This window comes from Propithecus coquereli, unplaced genomic scaffold, assembly GCF_000956105.1.
Source record: "Propithecus coquereli isolate 6110/MARCELLA unplaced genomic scaffold, Pcoq_1.0 Scaffold214, whole genome shotgun sequence".
Classification (NCBI taxonomy): domain Eukaryota; kingdom Metazoa; phylum Chordata; class Mammalia; order Primates; family Indriidae; genus Propithecus; species Propithecus coquereli.
The window spans coordinates 4,964,576-4,983,791 of record NW_012146523.1 but is presented as its reverse complement, the minus strand read 5'-3'; the positions used below and the strand labels follow the sequence as shown (position 1 = coordinate 4,983,791).

At 35.0% G+C, this 19,216-nt stretch overlaps 1 protein-coding gene across 1 annotated transcript in view; it reads right to left on the bottom strand.

Moving 5' to 3' along the window:
* ZCWPW2 (zinc finger, CW type with PWWP domain 2) overlaps positions 1-19,216 on the bottom strand; it is an 80,502-nt gene that overhangs the window by 26,673 nt on the left and 34,613 nt on the right. The window contains exon 4 of the mRNA XM_012644548.1: positions 7,362-7,408. Coding sequence (XP_012500002.1) covers positions 7,362-7,408 — 47 coding nt within the window. The remainder of the gene's footprint in view (positions 1-7,361; positions 7,409-19,216) is intronic.

Sequence of the window (19,216 nt, the reverse complement as noted above, 5' to 3'; positions counted from 1 at the left end):
CCGCAGCAACAAAAATAAATAAGTGGGATCTAATCAAATTAAAAAGCTTCTGCACTGCCAAGGAAACTATCATTAGAGTGAATAGACAGTCCACAGAATGGGAAAAAATATTTGCTCTCTACACATCTGATAAAGGGCTGATAACCAGAATCTATCTAGAACTGGATACAATTTTTAACTTTCACTTTGAAATAATTTTAGATTTACAGAAAAGTTACACAAATAGCACAAGAGAATTCCCATATACTTTTCATTCAGATTCCCCTAATGTTAACACCTTACATAATCATAGAACAATTACCAGTAATAGAAAATTAACATTAGTACAACACTATTAATTAAACTAAATACTTCATTCAAATTTCAATGGCTTTTCCACGAATGTCCTATTTCTATTTTAGGATACAAACTAGGATCTCATATTATATTTGGTTTCTATGCCTCATTAGTCTCCTTCAATCTGTAAATTTTTCATTCTTTCCCTATATGTGACCAAATTTTAAGTGCTCATACCACTTACCCCAGCAATTTCACTTCTATGAATTACTATGCTAAAATTTATGTACAATTATGCAAAAATATATTCAAGAGGATGCTTGACTCCAGATTTTGAAATAGTGAAATAGTGGGGATCAGGGGGAAGAGAATAACTTGAACTTTCCAGAATACACACTTTTGTATTCCTTGACTTTTTTCTTCCTAGTATGTATTTACTTTATAATTTAAAAAATAAAACAAATTATAAAGAAAAGACTGTTAATGACCAGAATTAATTGGCAATCTAAGGCAATCTAGATATTCCCTTTCACTAATGATGGGACTGTAATTGGTACAATAATGTTTGGCTGGTTTTTTGTTTCTTTGTTTTTGGTGGAGGGTGCTTAGCAATTTGGCAAAATTTAAAATGTGTCTAGTCTTCGAATCAACAAGTCCACTTCTAGTAATTTTTCCTAAAGAAAATATATTTTCCTATAGAAATATATGTACAGTTAAAGAAGTTTGTGTACAATGATGTTACTTCATTTTTATGTGTAATTGTGCAAGTCCAGAATCAAACTAAATGTCTAGAAAATTGTTCAATATATTAAGGTACTTCAATAAAACAAGATGCTATGGGACCACTTAAGATGTAGTAGATCTTTGACTTACAAAAAGTATCCCTAATATGTTACTGAGTAAAAAAGTAGAGTTTAATTCACTCCATTTATGTTAATAAAGTATATGTACTTATACACATGTTATATTTGATTTATTTGTAAGCATTATTTATACATATAACCCTTATGTTTATGCATGCATAGAAATATATATGTATATAATACTGATAGCAGATAAAAATGGATTTCTTTTAGGATTAAAATTATAGCTGGGAAAGGACTTACAGTTATGTGTTTTTGTTTTTCTCATAATGCTACTTTTCTTATTAAAAAAAATCTTAAAGTTATAAAAATCATAAAACAACATGGAAAGGTTTGTGATATATTAATGAAAACATTAAGTGACATATTAATCAATGATTAAAACTATACAAATAAGCATATATATATAAACAATTATAAACAAATGTACCAAGTTAATAAAAATTGGTTTAATAACTAGGATGATGGTTTTTGGATAATTATAAAATTCCATCCTCCAAATTTAATGTTATTTCATTACTTTGAAAAAATATCATGATTAAAGTGTGGGATCTACTTTAAAAAAAAGACTTTTACCTAATCCTAACTATTTCCTAAAACATGATATTTTAAGCCCGAGAATTTTAAATTTCCTTAAATCCTTACTTCCTATCTTTTCTAAAGAGAAATTAGGAAGAAAAGTAAGAGCATTTATTAAATAAGCACCTACTATGATATAGTAACTACATGCTATTATAATACTTTCGTATATTAACCTCTATAACAGTCATAGAAGGTAATTATTATTGTTACCGATTTAGAGAGATTAATCAAAGGAGGCTAAAAGATGTTTAAATTAATTTGCCTAAGGTCACACAACAACTAAGCAGCAGAATTAGTTCTTGGAGGCAGATCTGCTTCATTTAGTAAGTTTGCATTCTTCCTACACAATATACTCTTTCCTGAATATATATGTACACACACACACATAAATACACACACACATATGTACATATGTATTCAAACATCTTTCAAAATCTATTGCCGGCAATACCATCAGCTACTCTACCTCTGTTCCTGGTACACTACTGTTTTTCATTATTTATTTATAGGCCTAATTGACTCAGATATTTATTGTAGATATTAACTCTGGTCTGCACAAGTTCTTTGACATTCCAAAAGTACTTGCTGAGCTGTGAAAAATATTTTATAGTTCATGAGATACTAGAGTGGGAAGAGACTTAGAGAGAATGTAGACCTACCCTTTCTTTTTACTAAGTGGAACTCAGAGAGATTAGTGTGAGTAGTCAGAGTCTCCTTCATTCAGACTATTGCCAGTGGGGCACAGGTGGTTGGGCAGGTGCACTGGTACTGCTCACCTCTATCACACATGGCTAAAGAGCTAAAAAGGTGGGCTAAGGGAGTGGCAGAGACTTGTAGAAACAGCTCTCATACTTGACCCTAGAAGTACCATTCCTAGTAGGTGCTTAGGAATAATATCCAAGACAGCAACACTCTTATATCTTGCTTCAAAGAGGTGGCAGCAAGTGTTACTACAATTATAGGTCAACACATAACTTTAACAACTTACTCCTCAAGGCCCTCTCATGATTCAAAGGGAGCAGGGTGACACAGGGTGACACTGTGATTAACTTTCATCTAGCAATTCCTCTTTGGGAATCTAGCCTATAGAAATAATAGCACGAATATTTAAGAATATACGTACAAGGGTGTTTACTAAATCATTGCTTATAGCAGCACCAAACCATATCACCAATTTGAAAACACCCATATGTCATCAATATAGTACTGGTTGATAAAACTTTGATACATCTGCTATGGTATGCTATGCAGAAGGTTAAAAACAGGTCTATATTTGTTAGTGTAAGTAGTTAAATCTATAGAGTGACATAAATAATGAGATCTCATTGTTGTAAAAGCAAAACAATCACAAAACATTTATACATGTACATACATTTATTTATATAAATCAATAAAATACAAACTGTTAATATTTGCCACCCAGGGTGAGTGGCTGTAGACGCTATTATTTAATTTTTTATCATCCATCTTTGTATTGTGTTTTTGGTGCTAATGCCTATGCCTATTTTCTTCACTTGTGAACCAGAGATAATAATAAATATCTCACATAATTGTTGCTATAATAAAATGTAATAACACATATGTAATGCCTGGCACTTAGTAGGTACAATATATTGCACCATTATTATATTTTGCTTTCATATCAACAGCTTTCTTTTATCTGTCTATTACATTTTATATAAAACAGTACTGTCTTTAAAAACATCATTTAATATCCCCATATCCAAAATGTACACAAAAATAGAAGCTACCTTACTAAGTGAAATTAACGCTCAAACTTTAATAATGTTACCTTGCCAATATTTTAATAAGAACTAAGGAAAATTAATTAAAATTAAATAAAAGTATCTAACAAGCACTGTATAGCTAGGAGCAAGTTCCTTAACTTCTCTAACCATAAATGACCTTCTTTGTAAGACGATGATAAAAAATATTTGCTCTTCTTTTCTCCCAAGGGTCTGAAGTGAAAGACAATCTTTGTGGAAATGCTTTATAATTTTCAAGTACTATACAGATGAAGAATTATTTTTAAAAACTAGGATTATACCTATTTATAACCATGAAGTTTATGATTATTTAAGAGTAAATGAGGAATACTCCAGTGATTTACAAAGCAAAGAGTTGTTAAAGGAAGCTGTAATATTGGACCATCAGAACTAGATTCCTACCCTGGTTCTGACACTATTCTGTTGTTTACTTGATACCTTTGAATCAATTTCTTTATAAGAACCATTATGGTAATACCTATGGTAGTGCTTTTCAACCCTATCACCCCTAATAACCCCTTTCATAACAAATAGTTTGAAACATTCCATTCCTATCTGGAAATGAAACTCTTAGACAACTAGCTATAACCAAGTATGTAGGCTCCCTTTCTTCTTTTTAGCAATAGAATCTGCCCCCAAGGCTGGCCAGGTAGAAACTGTATTTTCCCTCTTTCCCTTGTCACTGAGTGTGGCCATTCATGTTTTCTTCCTCAGCTAATTGTCTGCAATCTTTTTCTATTTTACTTTTTCCATGGGCAAGAATATGGATGTGATAGAGTAATCAACCTTTGATCATATAGATCAGGGCCACACATTAGGAGTTGGCATAACAATAAGACAGAAGGAACCTGGGAGTCTGGATGATCTTGTGGGGCAAGGTCTCCTCCCAACCTGGGCAAATGGCCCACCTTTGCTAAGACATATGATAAAGAGATAAACTTTTATCTTGTGTGACTCATTATAATTTGGAGTCTTATTACAGCATTATAGCCCATACTGTAATTAATACATCTGACTACATGAATAATTTCAAAAAATTATAACTATAATATAAAAGAGAAAAGAAAATATATTCATAATAAAATAAAATGTATTTTTATAACTACGTTTGAAAACATAATCAATAAGATAAATTCTAGTTGTCCCTATCATAAATAAGTTTGGATTTAAGTGAAATAGCATGACCAAAGTCATTCTATATAGGCTCTATAGGAAAATATGCCAGCAGAAATAGTAGTAAACACAAGAATAAAAACCACTCTCAGATTAAGTAATAGCAGAGCAGAACTTTTTATATGATAGGAAAGAAACTAATCTTAATTGAAATAGAGATAATAATGCAAAATAAATTGCAGATTGTCCAAGTATAGAAAATGAGAAGTATGATATTTTCCCAAATTATCTCAGCAAAAATAATTCCCTATGGGGAAAATAACTCTCTGTGTTATGACATGGGGTGACCTAGTAACAAAATATCACAAAAAATATATCTCCTTTCTTGAAACCACACAACATATCAGGGCACGCATTGTCTCTCGTATTTGGGAAATACTCGACTATAACTTTCAACAGGTAGGGAAGATTATCTTGATGATAAATTGGAAAAAGAAAATGTTTTTATGAATTATGTTTTAAGAATTTTATGATAGGGCTTTGGGAATAATTTTAGAGTAAGACTGAAAAACAATAGGCTATCCAAAAATAATCTCAATATATAATTTTTATGCCATAGATTTCTTATCATTATGCTAAAATAGTTACCTATATATAAAGGCTAGCATCACTATGAAATATCTGTAAACATTTATTTTTAAAAATTCAGTCAAATCAATATATATCATGTATGTCTATTAATTTAGCAATATTTGGTTTTAAGACTATTAAAAGGCATCTCAAATTTCCTGTTACACATTTGTAACTATTTCCATGGTTTCTCAGTAACTTTTGCCTTTTATAGTTAAATATATAGTTGAAAATGTTATAATATATTGAGTAGAGATTAAGTAAATTATTGGATAATTTTATGAACAATCTGTCTATTCCATGTCAACTTTCCTGTCCATAAGAAGCCTTCTAAATTCTTTGGCTTTTAGTCTAGCATGTTATGATTCAGTATTAGTTTGTATGAAATCAATATAAAATTATACTTTGTAGTTTATTGAGAATAGCAGAACATTCGAAAGTCATTCCAAATGTGGGACACTTGTGTTACACAGCCCTGTTCCAAGTATTTCAGGATATCTAGTATCCCTAGCCCTTGCCCAATAAAATGGCTTATATTCTCCAAAATTACTATAACCTAAAGCACTTCCAAAAATTTCTAAAATGTCCAATAGGACAGTATCTCTCAAATTATCTCTGGTAAAGGACCATTTTTTTTCCTCTAGTCTGTCTAAGATCTATGCTTTTATAAAATGAAATAAAAATGGGTTAGAAAAAAATGAAAAACAAAGACATAAACAATACAAACTCCATTTTATTATTACAAGAATCAACAGACAAAAATTACTCTGTCAAATTACCATACAACTTCCTAAATGATTATTCTCACTTTCTGTAAATATCTCACTACAGACCAGCAAAAAGTTTATAGGCCAGCTCTGCCTCATGGAGCACACTTTGAATGGCATTTTCCTAGGGAAAGTACTGCCTTCATTGAGAACAATTGGTAAAAATAAAGCAATATATAGAAATGTTAGTTATTATCTTTCTAATGTTTGACTCTAAATATCCTTTAGCAGAGACTCAAATAAACAATTCCATCCACATTAACAATGCTGCATTACCTCACATATTCCTGTTCAAATCTCTAGACATACACACAAGTCTTATTTCCTTTCTTTTATAAAGGGCAACCTTGTCTTCTATGATATTAAATTCTTCCGTGCAAAGGAGCATCAGCATTATTTAGCCAGTAAAATGTCTAGATTCTTCTTACAAGCCAAAAATAAAAAGGATAAAATAAAAAATGATTTTAAAAGGACTAATAAAATATATATATTCAGAATACAAAAAGGATGCTCATTCCATTGCCTAATTATCTATCGATTCATGCCCAATATCCTTTTCTGTTCCTCCAGGTTACACTTGACTTTCCCTGGGTTTGCCTTGCCCCCACCCCAGCACTCAACACAGGAAATCCCCACCATAAGCTTTCCTTTCCATTATAATTCCTTTTCTTATGACACTAATACATTATATATCTAGAAGAATTTGTTTAAAGCATCAACTCTTTCTCTGTTTTTAGTGGTAACAACATTATCTCTTGAGGAGAATGTCAAGGTTCATCCTGTACCAACCATATTTTTCACAGTAAGTAAACAACTCTCTGCATTTAATATTCAGAATAATGTATTAAATTTTAATAATTCTTTAAAAATGCTACTGACTTTATAAGTTTTCATAAAAATTATTCTAGGTTCAGAAAATTCATTACAATGGCTGATCTTGTTCCCTATTTAAGGTAAACTTTATATTAAGCTGTGAACTTTAATTATTTAAATGTTCCATGAGTTGTTTCCACACATTATAATAACATGATATATATAAAAAAATTTAGTATATGAGAATATTTTGTAAAATATAATTTAAATAGAAGCAATTTTTTACTTATTCACTTATAATTTTCTATTGTTCTAATTTCTGATAATTATATAACATTAATGTAAGTAACATCAACATTAATTTTCTAGTGTCAAACTAAGAAAGGAAACATATACTCAACTAACATTTAGGGGAAAAATGAATTATATGTCATTTTCCTTTTAAATAATTTAATTTACTTTTAAAAATACTATTAATCAAATGGAATTTCATTGTATATTTTTTGTGTTTTGTAAGTTTATATATTTTATATAATAAAACATGAACTTACCCTTTTCTTGGCCACCACTGCAACTTTGGCATCTGATTTGGATTTATCTGTAAGATAATAAAATATGGCTGCTTTAAAAAAGTGCCCATATTCTTGTTGAAATGAAGAGTTAAATGATTATAATTTTCTTCTTTCTCATACTATGGTAACAGTATTTTGTTTTCAGTGGTCCTTTTAATAAAAATGCTAATAAACTCAGCTTCCCAGAGTTTAGTGGGTCAAAGTAATCCAAAAGTAATAATATCAGTATTTGTATACTTCTTTGACAAACCTCCTTTCTCAAATTTGATTGGTTTGTTGGCTGTACTCCAGTTAGCATCTAGTATATCTGATTTCTAGATTGTGGTCAGTTTGTGTGCTCTGGAGTATGTAGAATCTAGAATTCAACACCAGCTTTAAATAAACTGCTATACTAAACAGTGTAAGATACAAAACAATGTAAATGCTCTCAGACCCTCAGTTTCTTCTTTGATAAATCACGGTTAATAACTGTTACCTCATTGGTATATGGTGAGATTTAAATAATATAATCTATGCAAATAGAAGTCCTAAAACAATGTGTGGCAGATAATAAATAATCAACAAATGTTCACTTCCATTTTAGCTATAAAGACATAATGGGGCGGGGGGTATGTGTGAGATCTTAACTTTTGGAATACTAGGAAAAATAATTTAGTGATAATATATTTCACTAATGTATTATCTTCAAAGTGATTCCACCATTCCTCTACCTAAATAATTATTTCAGTCTTTTTAACATAGTTGGAAATAATTGATGAGCAATGATAAAATAGCAAAATGTTCCAAGACATAAGAAAAAGTAAGATCATTAAAATCTCATAATGTATTTAGACTTAAAAAAGGGCCCAGTGGAACCTTATGGTAAGTTTTATTGTACCTAAAAAAACCAGTAAATTTTCTCTTTGTTCTTTTGAAAAACTCTAATAAGAATAAAAGTCATGATAAAATATCAATCCTCACAAATAGTTAAAACTAAACAAAAAAGAAAACTAAAACAAAAACTAAAATGGGATTCAATGGATCTTGATGGTATACAAAGTTAAGAAAAATAGAATGGAAATTTGTTATTTCTTCTCAAAATATATTATAACTCATTCTTATGTAAATTTTCCAATATGGAGATGAACTGGGAACAGAAATATCTAAACTGTTGTTCAAGGAACTTTTTATGTTCAAAAGTTGTAGAACCACCTCCTAATAAAAGGAGAGTGTGTTGGGGGAGTATCAACAACCACATTGATTTTCAAATGCCAAAGAGAAATTCTTATGTGACACTTAAAAACATTATGATCATAAACATATGAAAAAATGCTCGACATCACTAATCATCAGAGAAAATCAAACTAAAATCACAATGAGATACCATCTTATACCAGTCAGAATGGCCATTTTAAAAAAGTCAAAACAATAGATGTTGGTGAGGATTTGGAGAAAAGGGAACGCTTACACACTGTTAATGGGAATGTAAATTAATACAACCTCTATGGAAAAAAGTGTGGTGATTTCTCAAAGAGCTAAAAATAGATCTATCATTTGATCCAGCAATCCTACTACTGGGTATCTATGCAAAGGAAAAAAAATCACTATATAAAAAAGATACCTGTACCTGTGTGTTTATTGCAGCACTATTCACAACAGCAAAGTCATAGAATCAACATACATGTTCATCAGTGGATGACTGGATAAAGAAAATGTAGTATATATACACACTAGGTAATACTACTCAGCCAGAAAAAAATAATGAAATGATGTTTTTTTGCAGCAACATGGATAGAATTGGAGGCCATTATCCTAAATTAAATAATGTAGAAACAGAAAATCAAATACTACAGGTTCTCCCTTATAAGGGGGAGCAAAACAATGGGTACACATAGACATACAGAGTTGAATAATAGACATTGGAGACACCAAAAGATGGGAGGTGGGAGGGGGTGAGGGATGAAAAATTACCTCTTGGGTACAATGTATATTATTCAAGCGATGGGCTCACTAAAAGCCTAGACTTCACCACTGTGCAATATATCCATGGAAAAATTTTGTACTTATAAGTCTATAAAAATAAAAAAATTAATTAAAAACATTATGATCACTAGTGATTTTCCCATTAATAGCAGTAGGTCTGTGTTCAACTTCAGCAACATTAACCACTTTCTCAAAGCTGAATTTTCCCTAGTGAGAAAGGTTTAATTTCCTTCCTTCAGAAATCTCTGCATGTAGAGACTCTCATAAAGAGTGAAAGCAGTTAACAGGAAATGTAGATTTTGATAATGAAAAGGGCCTTCACTCCTCTTTTGAGCTGTTATCCAAGTCATATTTTACAGTGCAAAAGAGGAGCTGCAGGTAGTAAATGAAAATGTTCTAAATGAATAGAAGTGGCTATGCCTCATGACCCAGAACAGATGTTAAAGATGTTTTATTTACAATCATATTAGAGAGAAATACAAATATTAACTTAATTCAATGGTTTCTCTTCTTTAAGTAATTTTTTTTTAAGCTTGTCCTTCATAGCATCTGAAAAACTTCATCAGTTTGCACTTCTTTAAATGTGACAGCTGAGAGCATTTCTTAAAAAGGCAGAGGATAGTTCAGTGTCTGGTCTGGCACGTATGGAGCTTAGAAATGGCTACTTGATTCCAACAACATGCAAAAAGCTAAACAAACTGAAAAATCAACAACTCTTAGATCTTTCAGAAAAGTGAGCCCACAGAGTAAACCACTGCCCCCAAATTTGGAGAAACAGGCAAATACAGAGAATCGCAACTCACTTGGGTAGAAACTCATGGGCAGAAACTTCCATGAGAACCAGTATAGGAGTAAGAAAACTTGAACTTCAATTGACAAATTGCTGGACGTTCATTGTGGACAAGCCTAAGAGACAAACACTCCAGGGGACCTGGTCATAGGGGGAGGGACCACACTTTTGTGAGTTTTACCTCCAGGAGTTCTACCAGGTTCTCACAGACAAGATTGGAGAAAAATCTCCCAGCATTCCAACAGGGGAAGGGAAAAGTAATCATTTTGAAATAATATGCTAGGGCATTCTGTTCTTCTTAACAAGGTCTTCACTCAGGAGAAACTATTTTGCCAGAGCCTAATCTATTGATGTCTTTTCAGAACCTGCCTGACCTGGAGTAAGCAAAATACCCAACTCCAGCCTCTTCTAGCCATCTTTTACCACTTGAATGAGTGAAGAAAAAAGAAGTCCTTGTGAAATTCACAGCCTGGGACTGAGACCTAATCATAGAACTATAGAATGCTTCCCCTCCCCCCTATGTCTTATCACTGTACTATTAAAGGCCTATGATCACACTTCCTTTTACCCAGGACATCATCCCACCTTTCAACAAAAATTTACAAGGCATACTAAAAGGCAAAAAACAAGTTTGAAGAGACAAAGCATGCATCAGAACCAGACCAAGATATGGCAGGAATGGTAGAATTATCAGATCATAAATTTAAAACAACTATGATTAATATGCTAAGAACTTATTATAATGTTAAAAGTGGACATGCAAAACCAGATGTAAATTCTAAGAAAGAATCAAAAGAAATGCTGAGATCAAAAGCACTGTAACCGAAATAAAGAATGCCTTTGATGGGCTCTCCAGTAGACTGGACACAGAAGAGCAAAGAAACACTGAGCTTGAGGATATATCAACAGAAACTACCAAATCTAAAAGCAAAGAGAAATAAGACTGAAAAATATAATAGAACAGAATATCCAAGAACTGTCAGACAACTACAAAACTGTGACATATACATCATAGGAATAACAAAATGAAAAGAAAGAGAGAAAGAAACAGAAAAAAATATGTGAAACAATAATGACTGATGATTTCCTCCCAAATTAATACCAGCTGCCAAACCACAGATCCAGGAAGCTCAGCAAGGGGGATAAATATCAAAAAAGTTATACTCAGGCGTATCATATTCAAACTGAAGAAAATCAAAGATAAAGAAAAATCTTGAAAGAAGACTTGGCACAAATCTAACAAAATATGCGCAAGATCTAAATGAGGAAAACTACGATATTCTGATGAAATCAATGATGATCTAAATAAGCATGGAGATATTCCATGTTCACAGATACGAAGACAATATTGTCCAGCTGTCAGTTCTTCCCGATTTGATCTATAGAGTCAATGTAATCCCAATCAAAATCCCAGTTAGTTGTTTTATGGATATTGACAAACTGAATGTAAAGTTTATATATAGAGACAAAAGACCCAGAATAGCCAACCCAATATTAAAGAAGAAGAACAAAGTTTGAGAACTAAAACTACCCAACTTCAAGACTTACTATAAAGCTTAGTATCAAGATAGTGTGTAGAAGTAGAAAGTTGACATTTGGAAAAAGGAAAAAAAAGAGAGTGTGATACTGGCAAAAGAACAGTCAAATAAATCAGTAGAACAGAATAGAGAGCCCAGAGATAGACCAACATAAATATAGGCAACTGATCTTTGTCAAAGGAGCAAAGGCAATACAACGGAGCAAAGACAGTCTTTTCAACAAATGGTGCTGGAACAACTAGACATCCACACACACAAAAATGAATCTAGACATAGACCTAAGCCCTTCACAAAAATTAACTCAAAGTGGATCATGGGACTAAATGTAAAATGCAAACCTATAAAACTCCTATAAGACAACATAGAGAAAATCTAGATGACCTTGGCATGGCAATGACATTTTAGATATGACATCAAAGGCATGGTCCAAGAAAGAAATAATTGATAAGCTGAACTTCATTAAAATTAGAAATGTCTGTTCTGCAAAAGATTCTGTCAAGAAAATGAAAAGACAAGACTGGGAGAAAATATTTGCAAAAGACATATCTGATAAAAGAGTGATATCAAAATATACAAAGAACTTTTAAAACTGTACAATAAGAATAAGTCCTACCAAAAATGGGGGCAAAATATCTGAACAGACACCTACCCCAAAGAAGATATACAGATGGCAAATAAGTACATGAAAGGATGGTCAACATCATATATCATTGGGGGGATGCAAATTAAAACACCAGTGAGATACCTCTGCACACCTATTAGAATGGCCAAAACCCAAACCACTGATAACACCAATTGCTGGTGAGGATGTGGAGCAAAAAGAACTCTCATTCATTGCTGATGGGAATGCAAAAGGGTACAGCCCCTTTTGAAGACAGTCGGCAGTTTCTTACAAAACTAAACACACTCTCACATATGATCAACAATTGTGCCCCTTGGTATCTACCAAAAGAAATTGAAAACTTATATCCACACAAAAACCTGTGCACAAATGTTTATAGACGCTTTATTCTTAATTGCTAAACCTTGAAAGCGACCAAGATATAGGTGAATGATAAATGAACCGTGGCGCATACAGACAATGGAATATCATTCAACACTAAAAAGAAAAGAGCTATTAAGCCATGCAAAGACATGGAGGAAACTTAAATGCAAATTACTAAGAGAAAGAAGCCAATATAAAAAGACTACATGAGGGACAAGGTGGTGAATCAAAGACATCACCAGCCAGATGTCTCTGTAAGAAGGAGAAATTTTAGATGAAAGAGAAAAAAGAAACAGACAAACATAGATCAGATGAGAGTCTGAAGGAAATGTTCCTGAACCTACAGGAGACGTCATGGGAAGAGGCTGCAGAGCAGAACTGGAAGGAGAAATACATTGGCAGGGATTAAGCCCAGAGAGGCTCGGAGACCAGTGAGAAGAGTAGGTGGATTGGCGAACATCCCCCTCCCTCACATGTCGGACTGTTGGTGGGCTCCTGAGCTGCTGGAGAGACCTTTGGCCAAAGCAAGTCCAGAGACTGCTGCTGCCAGTGAGCAGAGAGCTTCTTGAGAACAGCACACCAGGCTCACACCCTGTCCAGGGCACCTCTCACTCCACAGACCTGAGCTGGATGGCAGGTGCCATATTAATTCTCTGCCCACCAGGCACCTTTGCCCTTCCCAGGGGGCCTCAACCCCTCATGTTCTGTCTTGCTCATCCCCACACAGATATTTCCCAACTCTGGCCCAGACTGCAGGAGCCACAGGGATCCACTGGGTCTCAGGTGATCTGCATGAGTACAGAGTCTCATCATACTGGGTGGACTGCCTCTCAGAGAGAGGGTTGGAGGCAACCACAGGGTGGACTTACCTCCACCTAGACTCTATTTTGCCCCATCGCCTCCCCCACCTGTGGCTGGCTACCAAGAGAGACAATTGAGCCACCACACAGAGGCTTCCACAGGGAATGGGGTGAAGATCTTTGCTTTTGGAGTCTTGCAGCAGACTGAGGGGTGCTTGGACTGTGAGCTCCCTGCCTGCTTGCCTTCCCTGGTGCTGCTTGCCCAGTAACTCCAGCAGAGTGGGACACACTCCAAGGTGGAAGGATATTGAATCAGTCTGGGCACCCCATGAGAGAGACTTGGGACCAGTATCCTACTCCCAGGCATGGTCAGTGATTGATCTTTGGAGCCCAGGGGATGGGCCTACAAGCCAGATTCCATATACCCAGGTCTCAATTGCATTGCCCGGGGGCACAGAGGGGTTATCTGTGAATTAGTCTCCTGAGGTATGGGTGCCTGTGGGGGCAGATCAGGGGTGGAATGCAGAGTGGGTCCTAGGTGTGGCATGCTTGCAGGGCAGCCCTACTCCCATGGGAGGGCCATGCTCCCAGCTTAGGCTGGAAGGGAACATCCCAGCCCACATCATGGTCATGGGGAGCTCAGCTGGCTTGAGGTCCTGCCTGCCAGCAGAGTTCTGGGAAAAACCATGGAATAGGGGAGGGTGGAAAGGAGCATGCCTGCCCCCAGACTGCCTGATTATGGGTCTCAGACATCCCCCTCTCCACACATAGACTTTTTGGTTGGGTGGGCCACTTCAGCTCCTCCCTGGCAGCTTTTCCCAGCAGTGGGGAACAGACCTTTGATCCCTGCTAAAAGCAATTGTGGAGCTTGAGGGAAGGCCCACCAAACCTAGCCACACCCAGCCTCACTCCCCCACCTGTCCCTGCTGAGGTAGAAAATAAAGACACACCTGGAAGTTCCAGGGCCCGACCCACCATCTGGGGTATTAGAGCTTCTTCTGAGGAACTAGAGTTGGTCACAGGACAAGAAAACAACATTGTAGTTTGTTCCTTCTGGCAAGTGCCACCTACTGACACAGAGGTCAATTTGCATGCCCTTTAACTGTATTTACTGACTCATCATACAGGGTGTGGTTGATTTTCACCCACAAGCACCATCTACTGGCTCAGAGATTAAACTGGGAGAGTCATTATCTAAATAAAAGAAAATCCAAAGGTAAGAAGCAACAGCTACTCCAGATGAGAAGGAATCAGTGAAAGAACTCTGGAAGTATGAAGAACCAAAGAGGAAGGACACCCCCAAAAGGGAACACCAGCTCTCTAGCAATGGATACCAACCAAAATCAGAACATTGAAATGACAGATGAAGAATTTCGAACATGGATTGTAAGGAAATTCATTGAAATGCAAGATAAAATGGAAACCCAACACAAAGAAACCAAAAAAAGAATGCAGGAAATGAATGAAAAATTCACTACAGAAATTGAAATATTAAAGAATTTGGAGATACCTCAGAGAGCTAAAAATAGAAATACCATTCGATCCAGCAATAGCACTATTAGGCATCTACCCAAAAGAGCACAAAACATTCTACGGTAAGGACATCTGCACCCGAATGTTTATGGCAGCACAATTCACTATTGCAAGAATGTGGAAACAACCCAAGTGCCCGTCAATCCATGAGTGGATTATCAAAATTTGGTATATGTTTACAATGGAATATTACTCAATCATAAGAAATGACAGTGATCTAGCACCTCTTACACTTTCCTGGATTAAACTTAAGCCCATTATCCAAAGTGGGGCACCACAAGAGCAGAAGAACGGGATCCATTTGTACTCACCATCAAATTGGTATTAACTAATCAACACATAAATGCACATATCAGAATAACATCTATTGGATGAGGGGGGAGGAGGGAGGAAGGGACGGGTATTTGTATACACAAGGAGTGCAATGCGCACTACCCGAAGGATGGACATATTTGAAACACGGACTTGGTGGGGGGAACCAAGGGCAACACACGTAACCTAAACATCTGTACCCCCATAATATGCTGAAATAAAAGAAAAAAAAATAAAGAAAAATCAAACAGAGAACTTCCAGAAATAAAAAATTCATTCAAGGAATTATAAAACACAGTGGAAAGCCTTAAGAATAGGTTAGATCAAGCAGAAGAAAGAATCTCAGACCTTGAAGACAACACGTTTCAATTCAACAAGTCAGTTGCAGAGATAAAGCAGAGAAGTAAGAGAAAAGAGCAAAGCCTACAAGAAACGTGGGATTATGTTAAGAGGCCCAACATAAGAATCATAGTCATCCCTGAGGGTGAAGAAGAAAATACACAAAGGTTAGATAATTTATTTGAGAGAATAATGGAGGAAAATTTCCCTGGCCTTGCTAGAAATCTAGATATCTAAGTACAAGAAGCTCAAAGGACTCCTGGGAAATTCATTACAAAGAGGAGAACAGCATGACACATAGTCATCAGACTGGCCATAATAAACATGAAAGAGGCTCTCCTACAAGCTATAAGGCAAAAGCACCAGGTAACTTAAAAAGGAAAACCCAAAAGACTAACTGCAGACTTCTCACTTGAGAACTTACAAGCTAGAAGGGCCTGAGGCCCCATTCTCCGTCTTCTCAAACAGAATAATGCCCAGCCTAGAATTTGTATCCTTCAAAATTAAGTGTCATATGTGAGGGAGAAATAAAGTCTTTCTCAGACAAGCAAACATTGAGGAAATTTGTGAAAACAAGACCTGCCCTGCAGGAAGTAATGCAGAACTACATTACAAACTGATCAGCACAATAGACACAACAGACACAGCACAACAGACATAGCACTGTAATAGCTGGGGACTTCAAAACCCAACTGACAGAACAGGACAGATCTTCCACACAGAAAAGAAACAAAGAAACAATGGATGTAAACAGAACTCTAGAAAAAATGGGCCTGACAGACATTTAGAGAACTTGCTACCCAAAACCCACTGAAACATAATACCTAGGAATATACATAACAAACAAGGTGAAAGATCTCTATAGGGAGAACTATGAAACACTGAGGAAGGAAATAGAGGAGGATATAAACAGGTGGAAAACCATACCATGATCATGAACCACCTGAATCAACACTTAAAATGTCTGTACTACCCAAAGTGACCTACAGATTCAATGTAATCCCTATTAAAATACCAAAATAATTTTTCACAGATCTAGAAAAAAAATTCTATGCTTCGTATCGAACCAGAGAAGACCCCATATAGCAAAAGCAATCTTAAGCAAAGAGAACAAATTGAGAGGCATCAATTTACCAGAATTCAAGTTATATTACAAGGCTACAGTAACTAAAACAGCATGGTACTGGCACAAGAACAGAGACATGGAACAATGGAACAGAACTGAGAAGTCAGATATAAAACCATCCTCATAGAACATACATTGGGGAAAAGAATCCTTATTAAATAAATGGTGCTTGGAAAATTGGATAGCCACATATAAAAGATGGAAACAGGAACCACACCTCTCACCTCTCATAAAAATCAACTCACAGTGGATAACAAACTTAAACCTAACGCATGAAGCTATAAGAATTCTAGAAGAAAACTTTGGAAAAACTCTCAAAGACATTGGCCTAGGCAAAGAATTTATGAAGAAGACCCCAAAGGCAATCACAGCAATAATAAAAATAAATAAATGGAACCTGATATCAAATTAAAGAGCTTCTGCACAGCCAAGGAAACTATCACAAGAACAAACAGACAACCTATAGAATGGGAGAAAATATTTGCATGCTGCACATCTGATAAATGAGTGATAACTAGAATCTATATAGAACTCTGGAGAATCACCAAGAAAAAAATCAAACAACCCCATTACAAAATGGGCAAACGACACGAACAAAAACTGTTCAAAAGAAGACAGACAAATGGCCAACAAACATATGAAAAAATTCTTAACACTGCTAATAATCAGGGAAATGCAAATCAAAACCACAATGAGATATCAGTTAACTCCAGTGAGAATGGCTTTTATAAAAAAGTCTCCAAACAAGAAATATTGGCATGGATGCAGAGAGACAGAAACACTCATACAATGCTGGTGGGACTGCAAACTAGTACAACCTCTATGGAAAGTAATATGGAGATACCTCAAAGAACTAAAAGTAGAACTACCATTTGATCCAGCAATCCCACTACTGGGCATTTATCCAAAGGAAAAAAATACATTGTATAATAAAGACATCTGTACTCAAATGTTTATAGCAGCAAAATTCACAACTGCAAAGATGTGGAAACAACCTAAGTGCCCATCAATAAATAAGTGGATTAATAAAATGTGGTAATACTACTCCCCTACAAGAGACAATGATGAACTAACACCTCTGGTATTATTCTGGATGTAGCTGGAGCCCATTCTTCAAAGTGAAGTATCACAAGAATGGAAAAAAAAACATCACATGTACTCACCATCAAATTGGTACTAATTGATCAACACTTATGTTCACATGTGGAAGTAACATTCCTTGGGTGTTAGGCAGGTTGGGAAGGGAGGAGGGGACTGGGTACATTCACACCTAATGGTTGTGATATGCACTGTCTGGGGGATGGGCACGCTTGTAGCTCTGACTCAGGCGGTGCAAAGGCAATATATGTAACCTAAACGTTTGTACCCCAGTAATACTCTGAAATAAAAAAAAATAATAAAAAGACTACATACTAGATGATTACAACTATATGACATTCTGGAAAAGAAAAACTATGGAGACTAAAAGAATCAGTGCTTGCCAAGGGTTGGTTGGGGAGATGGATGAATAGGTGAAATAGAGAATATTTTTAGGAAAAATATTTTGTTATACTACAATGGTGAATATATGTCATTACACATTTGTCCAAACCCAAAGCATGCACAACACCAAGAGTGAACTTTAATCTAAACTATGGACTTTGGGTGATAACCATGTCTCAATAAGTTCATCGATCGTAACAAATGGACCATGTGGTGTGGGATGTTGATAGTGGGGAAGGTAGTGTTTGTGGGTGGGGAAGGAGATATATGGGAAATCTCTGTACTTCCCACTCAATTTTCCTTGAACCTAAAACTGCTCTAAAAACTAAAGTCGATTTTTTAAAAAATATAAATAATTCTGGGAAAAATAATTAAAGAGATGGGAACATTCACTCTAAAATGTAGAGTATGTAAGAAAATATTAATCTTACCAATAATACAAAATCTTAAAGCTGAATTATAAAGCAATTATATGGATAACACCCTATTTGTTTTTAAAAATAAAATTATAACGAATGTTTCTTTATAAAATGAAAAACTTTCTAGGTCCAGCAGAAGAATTACTTAGTTGGAGTAATAGTTAATACAACAAAAACAGGGCAACTAAATCATGAGGACAGGATTTTGTTAGCATTTGACTGGGTCTATATTTACATATTATGTAATGACCTTGCATATTTCAACAGTGAAAGAGTTTCATCAAACATTTAAGTGTGCCAATTTCTGCAATGGTAGGAATACTATAGGCTAAATATTAACAGTAATTTTTCCTGGATTGGAAGAAGAAATTGTTAGGTGATGAAATCCCCAAAGTTGCTGGGTTGAAATAAATGGGTTGCTGCTAAGCTATTCACCTGTGGTGAAATATTTGAACAATGGCTAATTATATGTAAAAACCACTTTTTAATACAGTAAAAAGCTGAATACTTTTCTGGAATCCACAGTAGATGCTAAGCAGACACAAGGA